Source organism: Bemisia tabaci, chromosome 6, assembly GCF_918797505.1.
Source record: "Bemisia tabaci chromosome 6, PGI_BMITA_v3".
Classification (NCBI taxonomy): Eukaryota; Metazoa; Arthropoda; class Insecta; order Hemiptera; family Aleyrodidae; genus Bemisia; species Bemisia tabaci.
The window spans coordinates 143464-164867 of record NC_092798.1 but is presented as its reverse complement, the minus strand read 5'-3'; the positions used below and the strand labels follow the sequence as shown (position 1 = coordinate 164867).

At 42.9% G+C, this 21404-nt stretch overlaps 2 protein-coding genes across 2 annotated transcripts in view; one reads left to right on the top strand and one right to left on the bottom strand.

Moving 5' to 3' along the window:
- The window catches only part of LOC109033900 (neurotrimin), a 482189-nt gene that overhangs the window by 370542 nt on the left and 90243 nt on the right, over nt 1–21404 (bottom strand). The window lies entirely within an intron of this gene.
- LOC109038433 (uncharacterized) lies at nt 336–10484 on the top strand. Its single transcript, XM_019053473.2, has one exon. The coding sequence runs from the start codon at nt 760–762 to the stop codon at nt 10408–10410; it is 9651 nt and encodes a 3216-aa protein (XP_018909018.2). The 5' UTR covers nt 336–759; the 3' UTR covers nt 10411–10484.

Here is a 21404-nt window from a genome sequence, read left to right as displayed (position 1 = left end):
CCAATCGTATAAGTTGAGTTCGCTCTTTATACGCATTATCTCTCATTGCATAAGTTGAGTTTCACTCTTTATGCAAATAATTTCCAATCGTATAAGTTGAGCTCGCTCTTTATACGCATTATCTCTCATTGCATAAGTTGAGTTTCACTCTTTATGCAAATAATTTCCAATCGTATAAGTTGAGTTCGCTCTTTATACGCATTATCTCTCATCGCATAAGTTGAGTTTCACTCTTCATGCAAATAATTTCCAATCGTATAAGTTGAGTTCGCTCTTTATACGCATTATCTCTCATCGCATAAGTTGAGTTTCACTCTTTATGCAAATAATTTCCAATCGTATAAGTTGAGTTCGCTCTTTATACGCATTATCTCTCATTGCATAAGTTGAGTTTCACTCTTTATGCAAATAATTTCCAATCGTATAAGTTGAGCTCGCTCTTTATACGCATTATCTCTCATTGCATAAGTTGAGTTTCACTCTTTATGCAAATAATTTCCAATCGTATAAGTTGAGTTCGCTCTTTATACGCATTATCTCTCATCGCATAAGTTGAGTTTCACTCTTTATGCAAATAATTTCCAATCGTATAAGTTGAGTTCGCTCTTTATACGCATTATCTCTCATTGCATAAGTTGAGTTTCCTTCTTTATGCAAATTGCCTTCAATCGCATAGATTGTTGAGTTGTTCACTAAGTTCCGTTGACTCCCTGGTCATCAGTCAATTTCTAGAAAAACCAGGAGCAAGGTAAAACTGCAATGCCGAGCAAAGCTCAACAGGCGAAAGCTAAACGGAAAGCGCAGCATGCTACTAAGCAATCAGATGTTGTGCTTCCTACAGTTTCTGACGATCTCAACTATCGAAACAAACCTCTTTCGACTTTATTTTTAGTTGATAAAAAGACGAAGAAGTCATTGAGAAAAAGAGCCTTTGATAAACTACGAAAGGCTCTTTCAAAATGTGATCCTTCCGAAGGCGAAAATCAGCCTGAACGGGAAGATGATTCACCATCCTGCGATTTGGAAGGAGCCTCTGGTGCTAAATTTGGATATGTCAGCCTTCCAGAAATTGCAGATGACAACATATTATCAGATAATGGTTTGTGTCCTCACGAAATACCACTCCATTTTGGACATGAAACTAACGTTAATAATGACCGTACTTGTCATGATTCAATTTTGAGTGAGAAGGCCACGCCTCATCTCCTTGAGTTGACTCGTAGTCACTCTCTTGCTGGGGAGCCGAGAGATTCTCCTCCATTGATCTGTCCAGAAACTCAGGTCAGTCAAAACCTCAACTACAACTGTTCTCCTGATTTGGCGTCTGTTTGCCTCCAGGATCAGTTGAGCAGCCACCCAATTTCTGGGTCTTATGTTCAACCTCAGGCTCCTCGTGCTTCCACCATGTGTGACATTGTCAATGTACCCCATGCACCTCCTCATATGGAGAGTGGTCAAGAGCACCTTAGTTTAGAGCCTCTTACTCCTATCTGTCGATTCATGAAGAAAATAAGAACGCGGATAGGAGGAGAAAATCGGGGTATTCGAGTCCGAGCCGTTCCCTCAGCAGACTCTCTCTCTGTGCCTGCCGATGGTAACGAAGAAGGCTCGGTTGTATCATCTCCTCCGGCAAAGAGACCTAGGTTAACAAATACCGATTGGTACGATGAACTAAGTCAGCAAGAAAATGATTTTCTTGTCGAACTTTCCAGCCCAGAAATATCTATGCATTCTGAAGATGAGGCTGTTACTTCCAGCCATGAACTCTTTGATTGCGTCACCGTAGCATCTCCCCAGAAGAAAAAACCTAGGTTGTCCAATTCCGAAAGCTGTGACCTACTAAATCAGCATGAAAATGATTTAGTAGTCCAACTTTCCGGTACGGACTTATCTATGGATTCTGGGGTTGAGGCTGTCGCTCTCAGCCAAGACCTCAGCGCACAAGAGTTCATCGAGTCATATGCTGCAGAACATTCACTTTCCACTTCAGAAAGTGAATCTGAAACTGTAGCTCAAAATGAATCTCACTCTTTTGGAGTTGCTTCTCCAGTGCCAACAAAAAGAAAGCGAAAATTGCATTTCTGGAAAGTAACAAATAAACGACTGTACGATAAGCAGTACTCGTCGATTCTCAAGGAAGTTGAAAAGAATGTATCTGAAGCATTTTCCAGTGCAGAGCTTCTCAGACGCTACAACGATGATAAGAACAAAAAAAAGCGTGGTTCCAAGCAGAAATCATCTTCTCTTGGTAAAAAGAAAAAAGGAAAAATTTCATCTAAAGGTAACGGTGCATCCATGCGTGAAAATGCTGCTCCACCGCCTGAAGATGATCTTCCGAATCAAAATAACTTTCCACCGATAAGAGTAGGAAATACCACCGCTCAAGAGGAGGTGGAAAAGAATATGGAGAATCCTGACTCCTCTGCACCGCGACCAGGGCCCGTCCAGACTTGTTCGATGGACAGGAGCGGTGAGCAGCCACTTTCGGTTTCAAAGAGGAATCATCCTTCAAGGCTAGCAGCCCGACTTTCGAGGCCCTCTACGTTCCGGAGGAATGTACCGAAAGCCAGCATTAACCGACCGATTTTCAATGAAACTTTCAAAAGTTTCAAAGTTTACTCCAGAGGTAAATTAAGAAGGAATGTCTTCATACTCCAATCTCCCGAGGGTATGATAGAAAAAAATATCTCTTCTCGTTTAAAGGGCTCTCAAGTAAGCGCAGCGATGGAAGCCGAGACCTTGGTTAAATGGTGTATGATCCATCGTAAAAGGTTGCTCGCTCAGTTCAAAAGTGCTCATAAAGAGTTGGTGTCTGAATGCGATACTCGACTCACCATCGCTAGAAATCTCTCGGAAGAAGACGATTGTTGTGCCGCCATTTTGGGCCCCAAACAACATACCTCGTTCACTGAGAGTTATTTTAATGAGCTCTCTTACAAGACCATCCCGTCAGCTCGTGGTCCCCTCATCCTCGATAACGAAGGCGTTGTTCAAAATGTCTTTCGATACTGGGAAAATGCGCGGAAATCTCATAAGTGGCCTTGCGAAAGTGATGTCTGTAAAGTGAACGAGGCAGATGCGACAAATAAAGTGAAGAAAATACTCTCCGAACTATCTCAGTCTGTAGTTTTAAAGGCAATAGTCCTTTTTATCGTGAGTATGAATGATTGCTCCAATAGAGTGTGCGTTGAGAGCCCTATTAAATCAGGCCATACGCTATCCTGCAGACTCGATGACGGTAAAGGAGCTCCGTTCGTCGTGTTGCAGAACCTGGGGCCTCATTACCCTCGTGTAAGATCATTACTTCGTCAGTTGCAAACCCTAAAACGACTCTTGCATAAGATTGACGACCTTGATTTTGCATTATATAACGGAAACATATTTGAGCTGGCCGCTGTGGCAGAAGCAGCGAAGTTAAAAGGCGGAGAGTTCGAAGTGGGCGGACAAAAATTCGTTTCCGAAGATGAAATCCAAGTTAAGTTCCAAAAAAGCTTTAAAGCCCATAAGAAATTAATGGAGGACCTCCCGCGAAACTACTGCTTGTGCTGCGAGAGGCTCATGCATCTGCGAAGTTTAAAGTCCGTCGAGAAGATGAAGCCGATCGAGAATCAGACGTGGCTGGAGATTTTCGCATACGCGGTACTAACAGATGCGTGTTGCGATTGGATCTGTGACTACTGTCACTCGAAAATAAAAAACAACACCATACCTCCGATCGCATCCATCAATCAAATGGAAGTTCCTCCGATTCCACCAGAAATTGGATGTTTGAACAGCTTCGAGAAAATGTTCATTCAACTCGTTAAAGCCTTCCAAGTTGTGGTCAAAGCGGGGACGGTAATGAACCGGAAAATACCGTCGGCCCACTTAACCTCCAAGGTTGTGGGGAGGACTTTCCATTTGCCGCTGCCCTTAGAACTTACCCTTAAAAGAGTTTTAGAGTCAGGGCAAACAACTTTGCCCAACCAAGAATTGTTCATTCTAGTGAGAGGTCTTCCCACCAAAAACAGGAAAGTCTGGGAGTCCGTGGTGAACGTCACTAACGTCTTGAGGGCTTTACAGTGGCTGAAGAAGAGTAATCCGTTGTACGAGAAAGTCGAAATACCGAAATCGGCTGAGGAGCTATTGCGTTACCTCCCAGACACAGAAACGGCTCCGAAAAGCACTGCGGGAAGAGATCGCTCAACCGCAGAATCTGATCCGGACGAGCCTGATGCCGAATGTGATCCGGACGAGCCTGATCCAGACTCTGGTTCGGACGAACCTGATGCAGATTCTGATCCGGACGAGCCCGATTCGGAATCCGATGAGGCACAACCTGCACCGTCGGAAGCTAGTCTGGACACAGAGATCTCTGATGACGAGCCACAAAACATTCAGCATGGCGCAAGGAATCTATCAGATAAGTCCGTCAATCAAAGAGCTGTTCACGACTCAACAGGAATCAACGCGGCAGATGTCCTTGCTGCGGATTTGAATGTTGAAGAGGATTTAATAAATAATTCCACCGATGCACCGCAACATCATGATTCTCCGCAGAGGAGCGACTCTCTGAATCACGAACTTGCCAGAGAAGAACCTCTCTTGCAGGCAGACACTTCTTGTCCGGACGCGGATGCCGATCAAGAAGTCAATAATGAGCCTGCTTGTTTTCTTGAAGAATCGAACGTCTCCCTTGACGCTGGGCAAGGCCAAATCGATGGTGACGAGATTGTCGGAACCGAAGCCGAGGAAACAGGTCCAGAAAGACCTCTCCGACCTGGTCACCGCCTGAATGATTCGCTGCCACCGTTGCAGAATATAGCTGCCATGCTTACCCAGCGGGACAATGAGGATGAGTTTTATGCTCCTTACACTATTTTTCCCATTTACGGTAAGAGAGAAAATCATCGCGCCAAAGATTTGTACCAAATGTTAAAAATTCAGGAGCCCAGCGTTGACTCGAGAAGTGCCAAGCTGGATGCGATGTGTTTTCCTGATTTGTTCCCCGATGGGAAAAACTATTTCCAAGTGGACAGAGAGGTCCAAGTCGACTTTACAAATTTCGTTCATGCGAAATTGTTCCACCGGCAACCTCAGTTCAGGAAAAACACGCAATACCTCTTCTACCTGTTGAATCAAGCCACCATGCGAGAGTTGGCGGCTGGCATTTATCAGGTTCTGAATGTGGTTCACGGTAATATGACCGCCTCGGAGTTTCTGAAGAAAATGGAGGCAGGAGAATTCAGTAAGGACCTGACGAGTGTTTTCAGTAGAGTACGGAACACGGAAGAATACTGGAAAAAGCCCCACAGTGAAATTTTATCAATGATCGAGACGTATGGGCCGCCCACTTTCTTCCTCACTTTGGCACCGGCAGACTACGATGACAAAGATCTCGAGGCGTACTTGAAAGAACTCGACGGAGATGAAAAAAACACCAAACAGGCAGCAGGTCTCATCGCAGGTGATGTAGGTCCTGTCTGTAGGTATTATCATCAGAAGTTATCGGCTATGCTAGCTTTCTTGGCAGAGCCCGGTGGAGGACCTCTGGGCGTCATTGAACACTTTGTTTGGCGCAGGGAATATCAAACCAGAGGAGCTCCACATTGGCATACCCTCCTTTGGGTGAAAGATGCACCGGTGCTGGGCAAGTCCTCCAGCGAAGAGGTAGCCAAGTTCATCCAGGATCACATTACTTGTGAAATTCCGGACAAAAAGACTTTCCCAACGTTACATGCCAAGGTCACTAAATACCAGCAACACCATTGTAACAATTATTGCAAGCGGAAAAAGACTTATAAAAACGGTGTTAAAACAGTATGCCGCTTTGATTTCCCTCGCGCCGCTCGGTCTACTTTCGAACTGCGCGATGCACCTACCGCTATAGCTGGTAGGAGAAATCTGGTCAAGAATTCGAGACTGTACGATTTGCCTCGTGCGAACGGAGCCGAACGTATCAATGATTATAACCCTGCCACTATGCTCGTTTGGGTGGGCAATATGGACTTACAGTACGTCGGTGACAAAGCCGCCATAATTGGCAAGTACATCTCCAAGTACCAGACCAAAGCTGAGACTAGTCACATGACGGACGTTTTCGACTCCATTGCCAGCGTCGAAGATGTGAACCGAAGTCTGTGGAATTACGGGCTCAGATCTCTGGCGAACCGCGAGTGCGGGGCCTTCGAGGCTGCTGATACTTTAATGAGTATACCGCTTTACAGAACAGACCCCGATACAACTTTCAAATGGGTCGATACCAGTATCCTTCGCAGCAGGAGGGTGAAGCCGAAAAAAGAGATAGAAAAGATGGATCCTAACGATGTTGACGTGTTCTGTCCTAGTATAATCGACACCCACTATCCGAACAGACCGTGCGAAATGAACGACGTCTGTTTGTACGATTATGCGAAATATTGGGACATCGTTAAGAGTCGACCGATCAGAGAACCACTCCCTACCTTCTATCCTTACGGGCAGAAATATGTGCGCAAAAGGAAGCGACCGCACATCATCCAGCACTACAGATGCGACCCGAAACAAAAGCCAGAACAGTATTTTTACAGTTTACTGTTGCTATTCAAACCGTGGCGAAGAATCGGTGCGTTGAAAGGTCAGTACGACACCTATACGGAGGCGTTCGACGCTGAAAAACACACCCTTCAGGAGGCAATGAAATACCATGAAAGGGTCTCCGAAATCATCGCTGCCCATGATGCAGTAACCGAACTCATAGAGGCCAAATGTAGAGAGTTCGGAGAAGAGAATCCAGAACTGCCGGACGACAACTTGCTAGGTCCTGAGGCACTGGAATTCAGACGCGTGGAAGCGCAACGGGCAATGCAAGACTTCCATGATGCTGCAAATTTACAGCCCGAGCACGATTTGGCATGGCTGGAATCGCAGCTGAACCCTGATCAGCGTAGAGTCTACGAGAATATAAAAGGAAGATTGTCTCGATACGTCACGAGTCACGAGAAAAATCCTGACGACTACGAGGCGAAGGACCCGATGAGGAAATTCGTCTCCGGTGTTGGAGGGACTGGAAAGTCCTATTTGATAAAAGCTCTCACCCAGTGGGTCAAGCAGGAATTGAAGAGAAAAATTGCGTTGACGGCACCTACTGGTGCAGCTGCATCCGAAATCAAAGGAGTCACAGTCCACAGGCTGCTTCAACTGCCTGTAGAGCACGGCGACAGCTTGAAATACACTCGCCTCTCCGATCATGTTCTGGAGATATTGAGAGCAGAACTGGAGGGCGTAGTTCTCATAGTCATCGATGAAATTTCCATGGTCTCGAGTATGAATTTCATGATGATACACCTGAGACTGTCCGAGATTTACGACTGTCACGAAAAAGCTCCCTTCGGCGGCATAAATATACTAGCCGTAGGAGACTTGCTTCAGCTGAGCCCGGTGAAGGGGCGGTTCATTTTCCAGAAAATGACCGATCGAGAGTTTAAGAAGCACTTCTCCGGTGGCGTCAACATCAACTTGTGGACGGAATATTTCAAAGACTACGACGAGCTCCTGATCAACATGCGGCAACAAAGTAACCCAGAATTCTGCCAACTGTTGGACAACGCACGTCTCGGTATTTGTACCGCTGAAAATCAAGAGACTCTTCGCAGTCGCTTGTTTTCCTTCAAGAGTTCCGATCCCGATGAGAGAGCGGATGAACTGGCATCTTTTGTTCTCAGTAAAGAAAAAGAGGGACTATGTCTCATGCCCGAAAAAGCAATGTGCAACGTTTTAAACCGAAAGGCACTCTCGAAGTTACCGGGAGAAGAGATACATTTCGTCGCCGAAGACTCGATCGAGTGCAAACTGACGGACAAGAACAGAGCGCTCGCCAAGCTTCAAAAGTTGGAGGAAGATGCCACCCGAACAGCTGGTTTAGAAAAACTGATCGTCATCAAAGAGAACGCCAAAGTCATGCTGACAAAAAACATGGATGTTCCCACAGGCTTCGTGAATGGTACAACGGGAGCCGCACAGAATATAGTTGTCGATTCGAACAAGCGCCCCAGAGCTGTAACCTTGCGGACGGAACAAGATTCCCTGGAAATGCGGGAGCCCGAAGTGGGGAAGTTTGAACTACAGCCAGGCATATTCGTTCATAGAAAACAATTTCCTCTAAGACTCTCTTACGCAGGAACGATCCATAAAAGCCAGGCGATGTCCATGGATACGGTCATCGCAGACATTGGAAATCGTATCTTCTGCGCCGGACAATCTTACGTTGCCCTGTCCAGGGTCAGAACCCTGGAAGGCTTACATTTGATCAACTTCGATCCAGAGAAAATCAAAGCCCACAAGGCGGCTATCGCTGAGTACAATAGACTCCGACAGATGACTCCTCACTTAAAACATCTGGTCATGCAGTACTCTACGCACAGAAATAAACACCTCCCGGATAATCAATGGGCACCCAAAAATGCGAAGGCCCCAAACATTTACGGTAACTCTCCCACTCCCAAAAAGGGAGCGTCGGCCACTCATTGGCCAGCCTTCGTAAACAGCGATGGTGTTTCGAGCTTTGCAAACGCTAATCTACAATGCTTACTCAGCTACGAGCCTGTGCGAAATTCATTGCGGAGCTCAAGTGGAATGACCTCTTTGCGAGCTGTCGCCAAGCAATTTCAATTTAAACAAAAAGTTTCACTTTCCTCCGAAGGTATCCGCCAAGAGTTGGGGCATCGGTTTGTCGAGAAACAGGAGCAAAATCCTTCCCTCTTCTTGCACGCCTTGATCGAGAGGAGTGAAACCTTGCAAGGGATGTGCAAATTCGCTTTGATAATCCAGAAAAAATGCAAGACCTGCGACACCAAGAGCGTCGACATTTTGGACGAGTACATTCTGCGATTACCACCTACGGGACAGAACAAGAACAAGGTCACGGAATTATTAGAAAATATTCTCTCTTGGTCCCCCATTCCGAACTCAACATGCTCTACTTGCAAGAAAAACAGCGAGGTTCAGTGCTCGGAGTTGCAGAAACTGCAAGATGTACTCTTCGTAGAGATGCCACTGTGGGAAAAGAAACCTGACGGAAGGCTTGTGAAAAACACCAAATTTCGATCACCGGCGCTTCAGACGACCACTATCACAGTCGGTGGTCATCGCTACAGGTTGCATGGAGCATTATTCCATCACGGCCCGAATTTCGAAACAGGCCACTGCGATGCTCTTGTCGTGTCTGGCAGGAAATTCATATCAGCCGACGATTGTAACGTCGCTGTAGGAAGATGGCCGAAAGGGTCTGTCGATGCTCAGCTCCTCTTTTACCGCAGAGTGGACCCATCCAATATTGGTCCGAGGCAGAAAAAACCTGCTCCGGTGAAGGATGCTACGGACAAGACTGTTCCCCCAGCGCCCTCTGCTGTCGCCAAACGAGGTGGGGAAATTCCACCGCAGACAAGATCTGACAAAACAGCTCGAAAGCGACTGAAGTTGGACGCTACAATCGCCTCAACAGAGTCCAGGAGTAAAAATGTCGCTCCGAATGCAACCACTGCCGGTCCCCTTTCGGACGCACCGAAGAGGTCCCATGCTCCTCCTCTCCTCGCCCAGAAATCGGACTTGTCTACTTTCCCAAGATTTCAAAACATGCCAGAAAATGGGAGTAAAGTGTCCTGTTACGCTAATGCAACATTACAAGCTCTGTTAAGTTTAGAACCTCTGAGGTCTGCTCTGATAAACTATCCCAGCCGCAGTGCGTTGAGAGACCTTGCAAATCTTTATCATACCTATCGAAGAGGATTGCTTTCTGCTTATACCGTTCGTATCGAAACGGATGAAAAGTTCATGCTCGCTCAGCAGCAATGTGCGAGGGAATTCATGGATTACTTGATTCTCCATAACGCTGCGTTGATGGATAGTACTAAGTTCACAGAGGTATTAGAGCTGAAATGTGCAGATTGCAGCACTGTCAGACCTATCGAGTCCACCCAATACATCCTTTCCATGCCAATACGAGGATTGCAAAGTAATATTCAGGGACTCTACTCCGCCCTAAGCGCTTGGTCTCCGAACGATGACATCCGCTGTGAGAATATATCAGCGGATGGCCAAAGATGCTCGGGCAAATGTTTTAGCCGCACAGTCGTACGAAACCCTGGAAATGTGTTGGCCATTCAAATTCTCCGCACAACTGAAATTCAGGAAGGTATTTTCGTGAAAAATGATAGATTCCAAGTGACAGAGCTTCCGACAAAAAATCTTACCCTCGGGGCAGATCGGTACGAATTACACGCAAATGTCCGTCACCATGGTTCGAGTATCGAGTCTGGACACTACACAACTGTAATTCAGACCGCTGGACAGTACGTTGAAGCGGACGATGAGAGCATAAGATCCTACGATTGGTGTAGCAATCAAGGCTGCTCTTCCGCGTATCTCTTAATTTACACCAAGCTCCAACCGTGAGGGAGAAGTATGAGAAAGAAAAGTTTGTAGCATCGGAGTAATTGAATGTTGGGGAAAAAACCGAAAGATTGCATCCCTATAGTCTTATCAACTCAATTACATACTAATCCGTTTAACACAGACTTCCTCTCAATTACCATGGAATAAAGTCGCAGTTACGGAGAGAGGACTGGCAAAAGAAAAAAAGAAACCAATTCTGGAAAGCAGCCGCAAACAGACCGAAAGCTGCTTTCATTTGCCTTTTTTCTAAGAAAGTTCAAGAAAACTTTCACTGTTAGTTCTTAAAATGGACAAAAAGAATTATCCATAAACTGCCTTGTCCAATGGTAGTCGGTGAGGATAGGAGCAACTATAAGGGGAGATGAGGAGGTTGCTTTATATTTTTTTTATGACACTGAAACTTACACGCATCAAAGTAGTGACTTAGTAAAAAAGTCTGGAAAGTAGCTGCAAGACGAGAACTTGTTACTTTTGCCAGACATCTTTCAATGATGCTTCTTTTTTACAAGGTCTCATAGCAAAGGTTACAAGAAAAAAAATTGTACCACTAATAAAAAACGGACAAAGGAAATCATCTGAATAAATCTTGTGTCTAAAATTGATTGGCGAGGATAGGAGCGACTATAAGGGGAGATGAGGAGGTCGCTTTAAGAAATCCACCCAAAAACGACCTGATATAAACTACAAAAACCCTCAAAAACATTTTTCGGGCAAAAAATCCGGTCGAGGAAATTGACGTGTCACTTCCTTTTAATTAAGTATAAGATAGGCAAAAACCTTTGATGAATTCCCAAAGTCCACTAAGAATAATCTATCAAAAATGTCCAAAAACTTACTCGAAAGGAAAAAAGTAAAATGAAAAATACAAAAACAAACACAAAAAAACCTTGCCAAAAGCAAACAAAAAACCGATTTTGAGATAAATCCCTCGAATGAACTTGAAATCACAAAATCGGTCGAGGATGTCAACTGAAATTTTCCCCCCTTCAATTATGAGCTCTGCAACAAGCGTGACTCGCTTGAACCTTTTCATACACGAGCCGCACGAATTCAGCTCTTCTTCTCTCCTCTCCTTCCGTCCATGGACAGAGGTCCAAAATTTTTCGGATTTACTGACGCGACCGGCTGCGGATTGATGCGTAAACATGGGTGGATTACTAAGATGACACTAAAGGTAGAGGGAAACACGTACAACCTGTCGACTTAAGTGGGATTCATTCCGTGAGGGGACTCAACTTCTCTCCACTATAACTATTCCTCTAATAATTTGGCGATTCAGAAATCCCCTCACTTCTCCGGACCCAACGTGTCCGTTGAAATGTCATCCATGATGTATCCTATACTTAACTGATAGAGTATAAGAACAATTATTACTTTCAACCTACCTACCGTCCAAAGCAAATTGTAAGCTCCCTTAAAAAAAAATCCATGTTTCAGGTGAATCATGTTTCGAAAAAGTCTAACATGTGGTTATGGAAAAATGGGTCGACTGCATGCAACCGACTTGAAGCCGACTTCAGGGATAAGAAGGCACCGATTCACTGAGAGCATCGAGCCGCAGCCGGTCGCGTCAGTAAATCCGAAAAATTTTGGACCTCTGTCCATGGACGGAAGGAGAGGAGAGAAGAAGAGCTGAATTCGTGCGGCTCGTGTATGAAAAGGTTCAAGCGAGTCACGCTTGTTGCAGAGCTCATAATTGAAGGGGGGAAAATTTCAGTTGACATCCTCGACCGATTTTGTGATTTCAAGTTCATTCGAGGGATTTATCTCAAAATCGGTTTTTTGTTTGCTTTTGGCAAGGTTTTTTTGTGTTTGTTTTTGTATTTTTCATTTTACTTTTTTCCTTTCGAGTAAGTTTTTGGACATTTTTGATAGATTATTCTTAGTGGACTTTGGGAATTCATCAAAGGTTTTTGCCTATCTTATACTTAATTAAAAAGAAGTGACACGTCAATTTCCTCGACCGGATTTTTTGCCCGAAAAATGTTTTTGAGGGTTTTTGTAGTTTTGTCCAATTACGTGCGTCTCTTGGATTTTATACCGAAATAGTTCTCTACCTAGCATTTAAACGAATACCTAAAATATGAAGTGCTCAATGCATTATTCTCTGGAGTCAAAAGGAGGAAAGAGAGGGAGAGAGAAAGAGAGAAACAAATCAAAATTTTAATCAAACAAGTTTGAGCCCCAAATTGGCCTAGAAACTAAGAACGGCTTTCTCTCTAAACTATGACTTTAGAACCGCTCGAAAAAAAACCGAGATTTCGGGTTCATTTTTTCCCTCTTTTTCGATCTTCTTATTCAATATGGGGTCATAACTACAATCTATGTACCAATAGGACATTTTTTTTTAGTTTGTGTGTTTTGATATTCCTTAGGAGACTCATTGTGACCTCAACAAATACTATCTGAATTTAGTATGCTCGAGGTGAGTGGAGGTTTTTGTTTTATCATTTCCCTCTTCACACCTCTATCATTTTTACTGATGACTATTTGTACGCGTAATCACAACGTAAACCAAATGTGTCCTCTTCGAGCTAAGGTAGATTGTACGAATTATTCGACGGAGTAAAACTTGTTCGAAATCGAACACCGCGTCAACACCTTATAATTTTTTGTGCTAGAAAATAAGGAGCTAACTTCATGTTAAAAGAAAGACAAATAAATTACATTATATTTCGGTGACAGAGGAGTGGATGTTGGAGACCAAGTAACTGCGAACTTGGTGAGAGTGGTAGGAGATAAGCAGCAGGGAGGGGAGGGAGGGTAAGATAGACATAACCAAAGAAAGCTGTAGGCGAAGATTCCGAGCGAACACGGAGAACGGTACAGAAGACATAAATTCATATGAAAGGAAGGGAAATAGAACTCATGACTAGAAATTGATACTGGGTTGGAGATATAAAACATTGTGTTAATTCACGTCCATTTTCATGTCCAACTCTCAAAAGGGGGGAAAAAAACACACACAGAACGGGGAAATGAAACGAAAAAAAAAAAGAAACGCAGAAAAAACGGACTTGGGACGACGCTATGGTGTTGTGGAGACACCCTGGGTGGAAAGCGGGAGGGAGTATTGAGAGGGCGGAGATAGAACCGGGGGAAAAGAAAGAAAACTTGGGTCTTGCATTTAATTTAACGTGGCCGGAGTGAAAAAATGGTCGGACGAAGGATTGACAGACTGGCCGGAGATGCGGTGAACTCAACAGGCTATTTGAAGATGAGCGTAGTTGCCAAATTCTCAGAAAATGAGTCTTCAATGGAATATTCTTTGAAGGGTGGAAGTATCTTACTACCTAGCGATTTTACAAGAATTGCCCTTCAACGTCCTTTTTTGTCAATGAAATATCTGCCTAATTGAACAATGGCGTAATTTCCAAGCCATACCTCCCAACGCAGGGTCCTTATTCCCGATTGGAACCGTAAACAAGGACACAAACTATGATTTTCAATACTGTCGTCGAACACTCATGCTATTACACTGTCATAAAACTGCTAAAAACGGCAATGCTGAGCGGGTTTAAGGGGGAAAAGACGCATCTATCAAAAATTTAAAAAGTTTTATGTCATGTTTAATTTCTTCGACCCTGCTCGTGTGACGGTGGTGTCCGTGGTTTGATGGCCGATGGTAAGTAGAACGTCAGACACAAAAGGATGATGTACAACGTAATTGTCAAGAGCACAGTAACCTATACGTGTGTGAAGCCTGGCTGATAACACAGCGGACCCGGGAGGTTTTAGAGGCAATTGGGATGGACTTCTTGCGTAGATCCGCTAGTATATATCCAGAGGGGATTGCGTAGAAAATGAGGCGTTGTGACAGATTATAAATGCCAAACAGACCATCCTGCTTGACATTTTGACAAAATGACTTATGGTGTGGTTATGTGGATAGAATGACAAAACAAAGGTGGCAGTTGGGTGTCGTAGAGTGCTGTTAAGCAATAGATGCAAGTAGAGTATTGGTTAATCTTTTTGAACAGATATATAAGTGATGATCAAAGAAATCAAGTTGCTTCATCATATTTTCTGGAATTTTGACACTTGGCGGTTACGTTCTTGTTCAAATAATCCGTTCGACCCTCAACAAGAAGGTCCTAACTGGAAGCATGGTGGCAACGTGACGTCTCTCTACTAGATATCCGCGATTCACGCAATTGTGGCAAGAATGCTTGGGCCCTCGGAACGGAGCGGAGGGAGGGGGTGGGTCTCTGACAAATATCGGCGGGGAGTACGCGGACTATAGGTGCGAGCTTTTGTCACCGGCGTGGCGTGGCGCTGGCGGGAGCTCTTTAACCTTGGATTGTATATCTTCGAGTCACTGTCCATCAGCATTTTATTCCCTTCAAACCCTATTTCTCTTCATTTACCTCCTTTTGCTGGCTCATCACTTTGTTGTCGTCGCCTCACGTCGGAGTTCCGCCGGGTGGAAAGAAGCACGACAAATCAAAGGCAAAGGCACGACCTTGCCGAGACAATCGGGAGCGAGTTGCGGACAAAAATCAGTCGCTTTTGATTAAATGAACCCGAGTTCCGAGATGGAGCGAAAATTCATTCCTGGCCACGGCCCGAGCATCAGGTGAATAATTATCGAATCCTTCGAGTCGGGTCATTGAATGGAATCAGACCATCTGGCAGCAATGCCACGTTCCTAAAATCACCGGTTGCAAATGCCAAGATCACATGACTAATATAAGGTTGGAACCCAGATAAGAAGAGGCAGATGCAAATCTAATTTTAGGGTTATCAACGGCATTGTTACCTCGAGTTAGGTTAGGTTACACAGGTTAGGTTAGGTTAGGTTATGTTAGGTTATACAAATAGGAGCTTCGCTGTTATGGATTAGTTGAAAATGTCAGTTCCATCTTGCGAAATTAAGTTCAACAGTCTTGCCGTTTCTGGTTAAGATGTTGAATTGAATGCCACTGCACTCGTTTCTCCTACATAATAAGAAGCAAGCAGTGAACGCCAACACGATGTTTTGGTAAGGCGCATTATTGACTCGTATAAATCAACCTCATTAGTTTTCACTTACAGAGATTTTCAATATACGTAAGCAGCACATGAAGGGAATTCACGACCCAACACTGCGAGGTCAACCACGCACCTCGACGAGACTGTGTCTCGTTTACGTAAAAAGCCATTCGAACGAGTTTAAGTTTTTTGATCTGCCTCAAGGAAAAACTTTTCAGATTATTGAAGAACAGTGTCCACTGAGTACCCAACTTGAGTCAAAAAATAAAATATTCCGTCGAACTCCTGGAAAATAAAGGTATTTTGGGGCTATGATAGCCAAATCACCGGTAGTAAATCCCGTTTTATTATTGAAAAGGAATTGACTCGATATAAATGCAATTCCACATAACATGGCTTTATTTAGTTATGTTCAGCATTTTCCCATGCAAAAAAGTCAGCCATATCTAATGCTTTATTCACTCAAGAATTTGAAGTGAGCAATCTACATCACGAAAATCCCCCGACTTGCCCAAAAAAATTGCAGAAACTGCATCTATTCGTTGGCATTAGAAATCAATTTATACATTTTTATCGAAACTATTTTTAATCGAATATGTATGCATTAGTATCACTTTCGGTGCAACTTTTTCTACCTATTGTTAATAAAAAAATAATTTCGTTTTTCGCGGATCAATGGTTTTGTTAGTTTAGATTCTTGAATTACGCGATGGACACTATTGTGCTCATGGGCGATGTAAACTTACCCGATAGCGTCTAGCCCTTCCACTTACTATACGCAATTCAATGATTCTTCCGACTTCTAGGTTAAAATTTTATGCATTCAAATGTTGACTTGCAAGTTATTGGAGAGTGAACAGATTGGCCCAGATATTCCGGACCACATTTCACCAAAAATTGCTGTTTGTCAAACCGCCGTCAACACCTACCAAGCGGCGAGTAGGCCTTCGGCCGTGCTCGGCAATCTTCGTTGCCAATCAGGTTGCTGCTCGCTCGCTGCCCCGTAATCTCGAAAAAAAAGGATCGGCTCCTCTACTTCTTTACTTTTCGCATGCATTTACTTTTCGAATTTCGGCATTTGGCCTGATTCTCTTTTCCGTAATTTATAACAATAAAAAATGGTCATTAGCGGCACCTTGTCCAATTTGTGTCTAGAGTCTTTACAACTTTGCAAGTTTGGACGTTACCTTTTGAACATTTCATCCCTTCCCATTGAATACTCTTCAAATATCACATGGGACTTTTATCTGCATATTTACTTGGCTTTTTTCGTAAAGGATCTTTTAAGAAGTAAATTCTCTCGATAACTTATTAGGGATGGTCAAGTTACCAATTAGAGCCCACCATTCCATGCCATTATTATTACAGGACAATGTTTCTTTCCTATAATTTGGTAGGCACCGTAAGAATAATACGTAATCACAGTATTTGATCCGTGCCTTAAGAAATGAGCCACTGGTGGCAGAACCATCTTGGTGATGTTCTTTAGGAATTTTAGACCTAATTCTATTTTTTCAGCAGACGAACCTCACATGGTTACTTGTAAAGTCTTGCTTCATTTTTCTTGAGTTCTACTTAGTTTAGTGCCAAACAACAAGAAAATTCATGGAGAAACATGCCTTAAAGGTGATAATTCCCCCTCATACTTACTGTCAGAGTTCCGATGGAAAAAATTTTGTTGTCATAGGTAAATACGGTTTCCATTGCTTCTTCAGCTGCTAATAGACAACTATACGGGTTTGCTGGAGAATTTGGTGACTGCTAGGATTCAAAGTCTGGTTGTTATAGCTACACTTGAAGCATTGGCTTCAACGCAACGCAAAACCAGAACCTTGGAGAGACCGGAGAACATCCATAAGAAAGTAAGTGAGGAGCAAGGTACCTATCATTGTACATCCGTTTAGTTTTCACAACTACCGTTACTAGAGATTTAGGATTCAGATTTGCACATCAACCAATAAGTTTTTCGCCCCATCATCTTGAGATAGAGGCTGCCATGCAAGGCGCAGCCAGGTAGTGGTAGTCCAATGCTCATGGCAAGGCGCAGCCAGGTGCCAGGTAGTCCAATGCTCATGCCACTCAATCAACACAAATACTTATTATCCTAACTTACTACAAAATGGCTTGTTTCTTCTCTAACAATGGAACCGGAAAATGTTACTTTAGACGCGCAGGAAACTTCTTTGGTCGAGATGAAGAAAAGAAACGTAAATGAAGAAATGAGTCCGGAACATCTCGACCAGATACAGGCTATGGAGGCCACTTTGTTTACGTTAGGAGTCCGGAGTATCTCGCTGCAATTTCACTTGAAACCACAATGAACTGATCAACGCGGTAATTGATATCTGATTTAACGAAATGGATAGATGGATGCGGACGAAAGTTCTTTTGTCGAGGTGAAGAAACGATAACGCTGAGAAAATTAGTCTGGAACATCTCGACGAGATCCGCCTTGTTTATGTCCGGACTATGTCGCCGTTTGTTTGTTTACATTAGGAGCGAGTTTGACACCGATGACAGATTTTGGTCTTTGATGAGAATTTGGTCTGGAATATCTGGGCCAAACGCAAAAACCGTTATTGGATCATCGAAACGGAGTTGAATACAGTCAAAAGTTTGGCTTCGGGTAATCTTATTTTCATACGATCTCAAACAATTCACTTCGAGACTTGGACGAAGCAACTAGGTTGACTGTGCGGCGCGACTTGATGAAATGAAAGATGCAACTATTCAACCTTTGCGGTAACTGCAGGTGGTATTCAGCCACGCTGAAGGCGCCCTGGGATCCCTCGCGTCACGACACGTCGCGTTTTACCTCAGCATTGCATACTTGCCTCTATAGTTTGATACTGTTCACAGGGCAGTCAAATCCTTATCAATTGTATTATTTATTTTTTGCAGTGACTGTACTTGTCAAAAGTTTTTTCATACATTTTCGTATAAAAATTAGTCAACCCACTTTTTGACATATTGAAAATTACCAAGATCGAGACGAAAGGCGATGCTCAATACGACCATCAAAAGCTCTAACAGCCCGGCAGAACGGAACTTTGAGTTTTTTGCGCGCTTAATAGTGAATTCGAAATTATGTGATCTAATAACCCTTTTCTCTCCTTATTATTTTATACTTCTTTTTTCAATAACCCTGTTTCTTGCAAAGATAGGCGGTTTAAAGAATTATCAACGGGCGTTGCGAAAATAAATGACTCAAATATAACCCCCAAAAAATGTCCTCTTGGATCAAGGATAAACTTGTTTTATAAAGTTGGTTTCTGCTGCAACTCTCTCTATTGATACTTTTTTTCTTTATTCAAGAAGGACTTCTTCTTGGCGCCAAATTCAAGACTATTTTCGCTTAAAGTTAGTCACCGGATAATGCTCATAAGTATGATCGAATTTATTTTGCTCTTGTGTATTACATCTGAAGGTTGTTGTTTTTTTTATATTAATATTTCTTATGCGAATCTCGCTAGAAAAATCCTTTGAAAACAGTTGAAAATACGTCATTTTAGAGGCAGTTAGAACACAATATCGCATTCTAAGGCAATAAATTTCATAAATATACCCCTGCGACCGTAATAAATGGCGTTGAAGTGTGCTCTTCTCTCGATGAATGCTATGTACCGGATTGATATGCGTGCACGGTAAATCTAGATAAATCAGTTTGGACCCTACGGGTGAAAGTACATCAAGTGCAATTAAGTTTGCAGTCTTGCTTATTACCGAGTTTTCTTCAGCAATTGATTGAATCAACCGATGTTCTATTTTACTAAAATACTGCCTGGAAGCTGAATTTTTGTCACCGGTTGGTTGTAACTACAACCAAAGATCAGAATCACTCCAAGGCATCGAATCTCATAGGATCGTCATCTATATTATCTATATTATACAGCTACAAGCAAAATCTTGGAAGCACTATTTTTGACGAACTACCGAACCGATAAGGATGATATTTACATGTAGGTCATCTGCAATAGCTGTAGATATGCAAAAAATTATGAAACCCCGAACTTTCAATGTTGTAGAGCTTTTAAAGCTCATGTCACTTATGTCCAATGTTAATAGCGTGAGAGATATGTCGTTTCCACTAGAAACGTCGAGGTGTGGGATTCTACCTGAGTGAGTCGAATAAATAATAGAACAATGGAAAAGCTTGTGTAGCAGGGCTCCTCATTCCGAGAGTTGAGGAACATCGCTCGCAGGGTTCAAGGTTCAAGGTCGGAAGTATAAGGTTTTCATTCAATTTTTCCTGCATTCTTCCGGCTTCGATTAGGGCCTTGATCAATATACTTGATTGCTGAATTTCTATTCATATTTACATCAGATACAAAGTGAGAAGGCAGGCGCTGCGTCGCGTTGGGATGGACAAAATATTATTAACTCTCAACGGTCGTAATCCGATTTTTTTTTTAAATTAAGTATTTAAAAATAACATGATAAATGGAAATTTCTTCAGTAAGTGGATTGCATTTACAAAAACGCATCGAGTCGCACTTACCAAAAAATTGAGTTGAGAGTAGTTTTCAGCTCAACTAACCCCATGCCAAAAAATACATTATTTGAAAGTTCAGCGCACATTTTCTGTCAAAATATAAAAATGCATGAGGACTGGATTTGCCGAAAAATATGTGCCAGATTCCACAATATTAGCGATATGTTGCATCGCAAAAGAGCTTTGTTTGCATACCGATGGCTAAAGTCGAAAACCACGTACCTTGCTCACGGTGTTTCAAGATTTCCGCATCTAATTTAAGATTTCGAAGGGAGATGAGCCAATTTTATCGCTTTAAATTTTCACAGAATATTCATCGAGCAGAAATGAAATCACAGTCGTTTTTAAAAAATTGAGTACGTTGATTAGTTTTCCAATAAAAAAAAAAAATAAATAAAAAAGAAAAAGTTTGACGAGAAGTATACAAAGTCGCAAATTGAGATACATGTTTCCCGAGTTTAGCCGTCAATATACTGCCTCCATTAATACCAAATCATGTACATCCAGCTATTCCTCATAATTTACAAATCTGAGAGTTATGTTAAAAATTTTGAAATCGATGCAGCTCAAACAAAAATTGGTGTATTAATATGGAAGAACATTTTTGCCTTTACATATGCGTACAGGGCGCGAAACGCCCTCCAGGGGGCCGGGCCGCGTAGCGGTCAGGGGGCAAGGCCCCCTAGTATCATCATATCGATCATATATACCTATCAAAAATCAATCATATCGGATCCTGATATTGTGCTTTATTGTGCACCAAACGGCAACACTATAGCAGGGGGGTAAGACTCCTTCATCTGAATAATTTTTAGACCAAGTCATTGATTAGATTAGAACCTTGATTACCGGCCGGAGGACAGAGGGATGTCGGGATGGAAACGTGAGCGAAACACGTGGAGCTTTTAAAAATTAAGGTGAGCTATCGAGGGATGGAATTAATTATGAGACGTAAAAAATAAAGGCGCTTGGAGTGGGGAGGGGAGAGAAGGGTACTTTAAAACCGGCAAGGGTCCGTACATTACACTGACATTTTAACAGACTCGTTTCAAACACAGTATCGAACAGTCCTCATATTGCCTGAATCTCTCAAAACATAATATGGTCAGAGAAGTAAACATAATATCGATTTTTAGCCGGAAGAAATGGTTCGGAACGATAAATTACTTAACTCAACTAAACTTGTATGGCAATTACTTTCTTTTCCTTGATCTGAAGCAAAATCCATCTCAAACTATCAGGAGAGGTTTTGAAAGGAACATCTCACGGAAACGGGAGGACATCGTTCCTATTAGATTCCGGACTCGTCAAATTTTCATTTCATGACTGAGCTGTTTCCAGAACTAAACGCGGCCAAATTCTACAGTTTTTTTTGTGTTAGCAGCTCATAATCTTCAACTCAACCAGACGTTTCCAGATATTTTATTAATCGAGGTTTTTTTTCAGGCGGCGTGGCTCTCTGAGGGCGTCCGTCAGAGTCGGGTTCGGAATTGACCATAAAAGACCGAGAAATTGTTTAAAAAAATCAAAT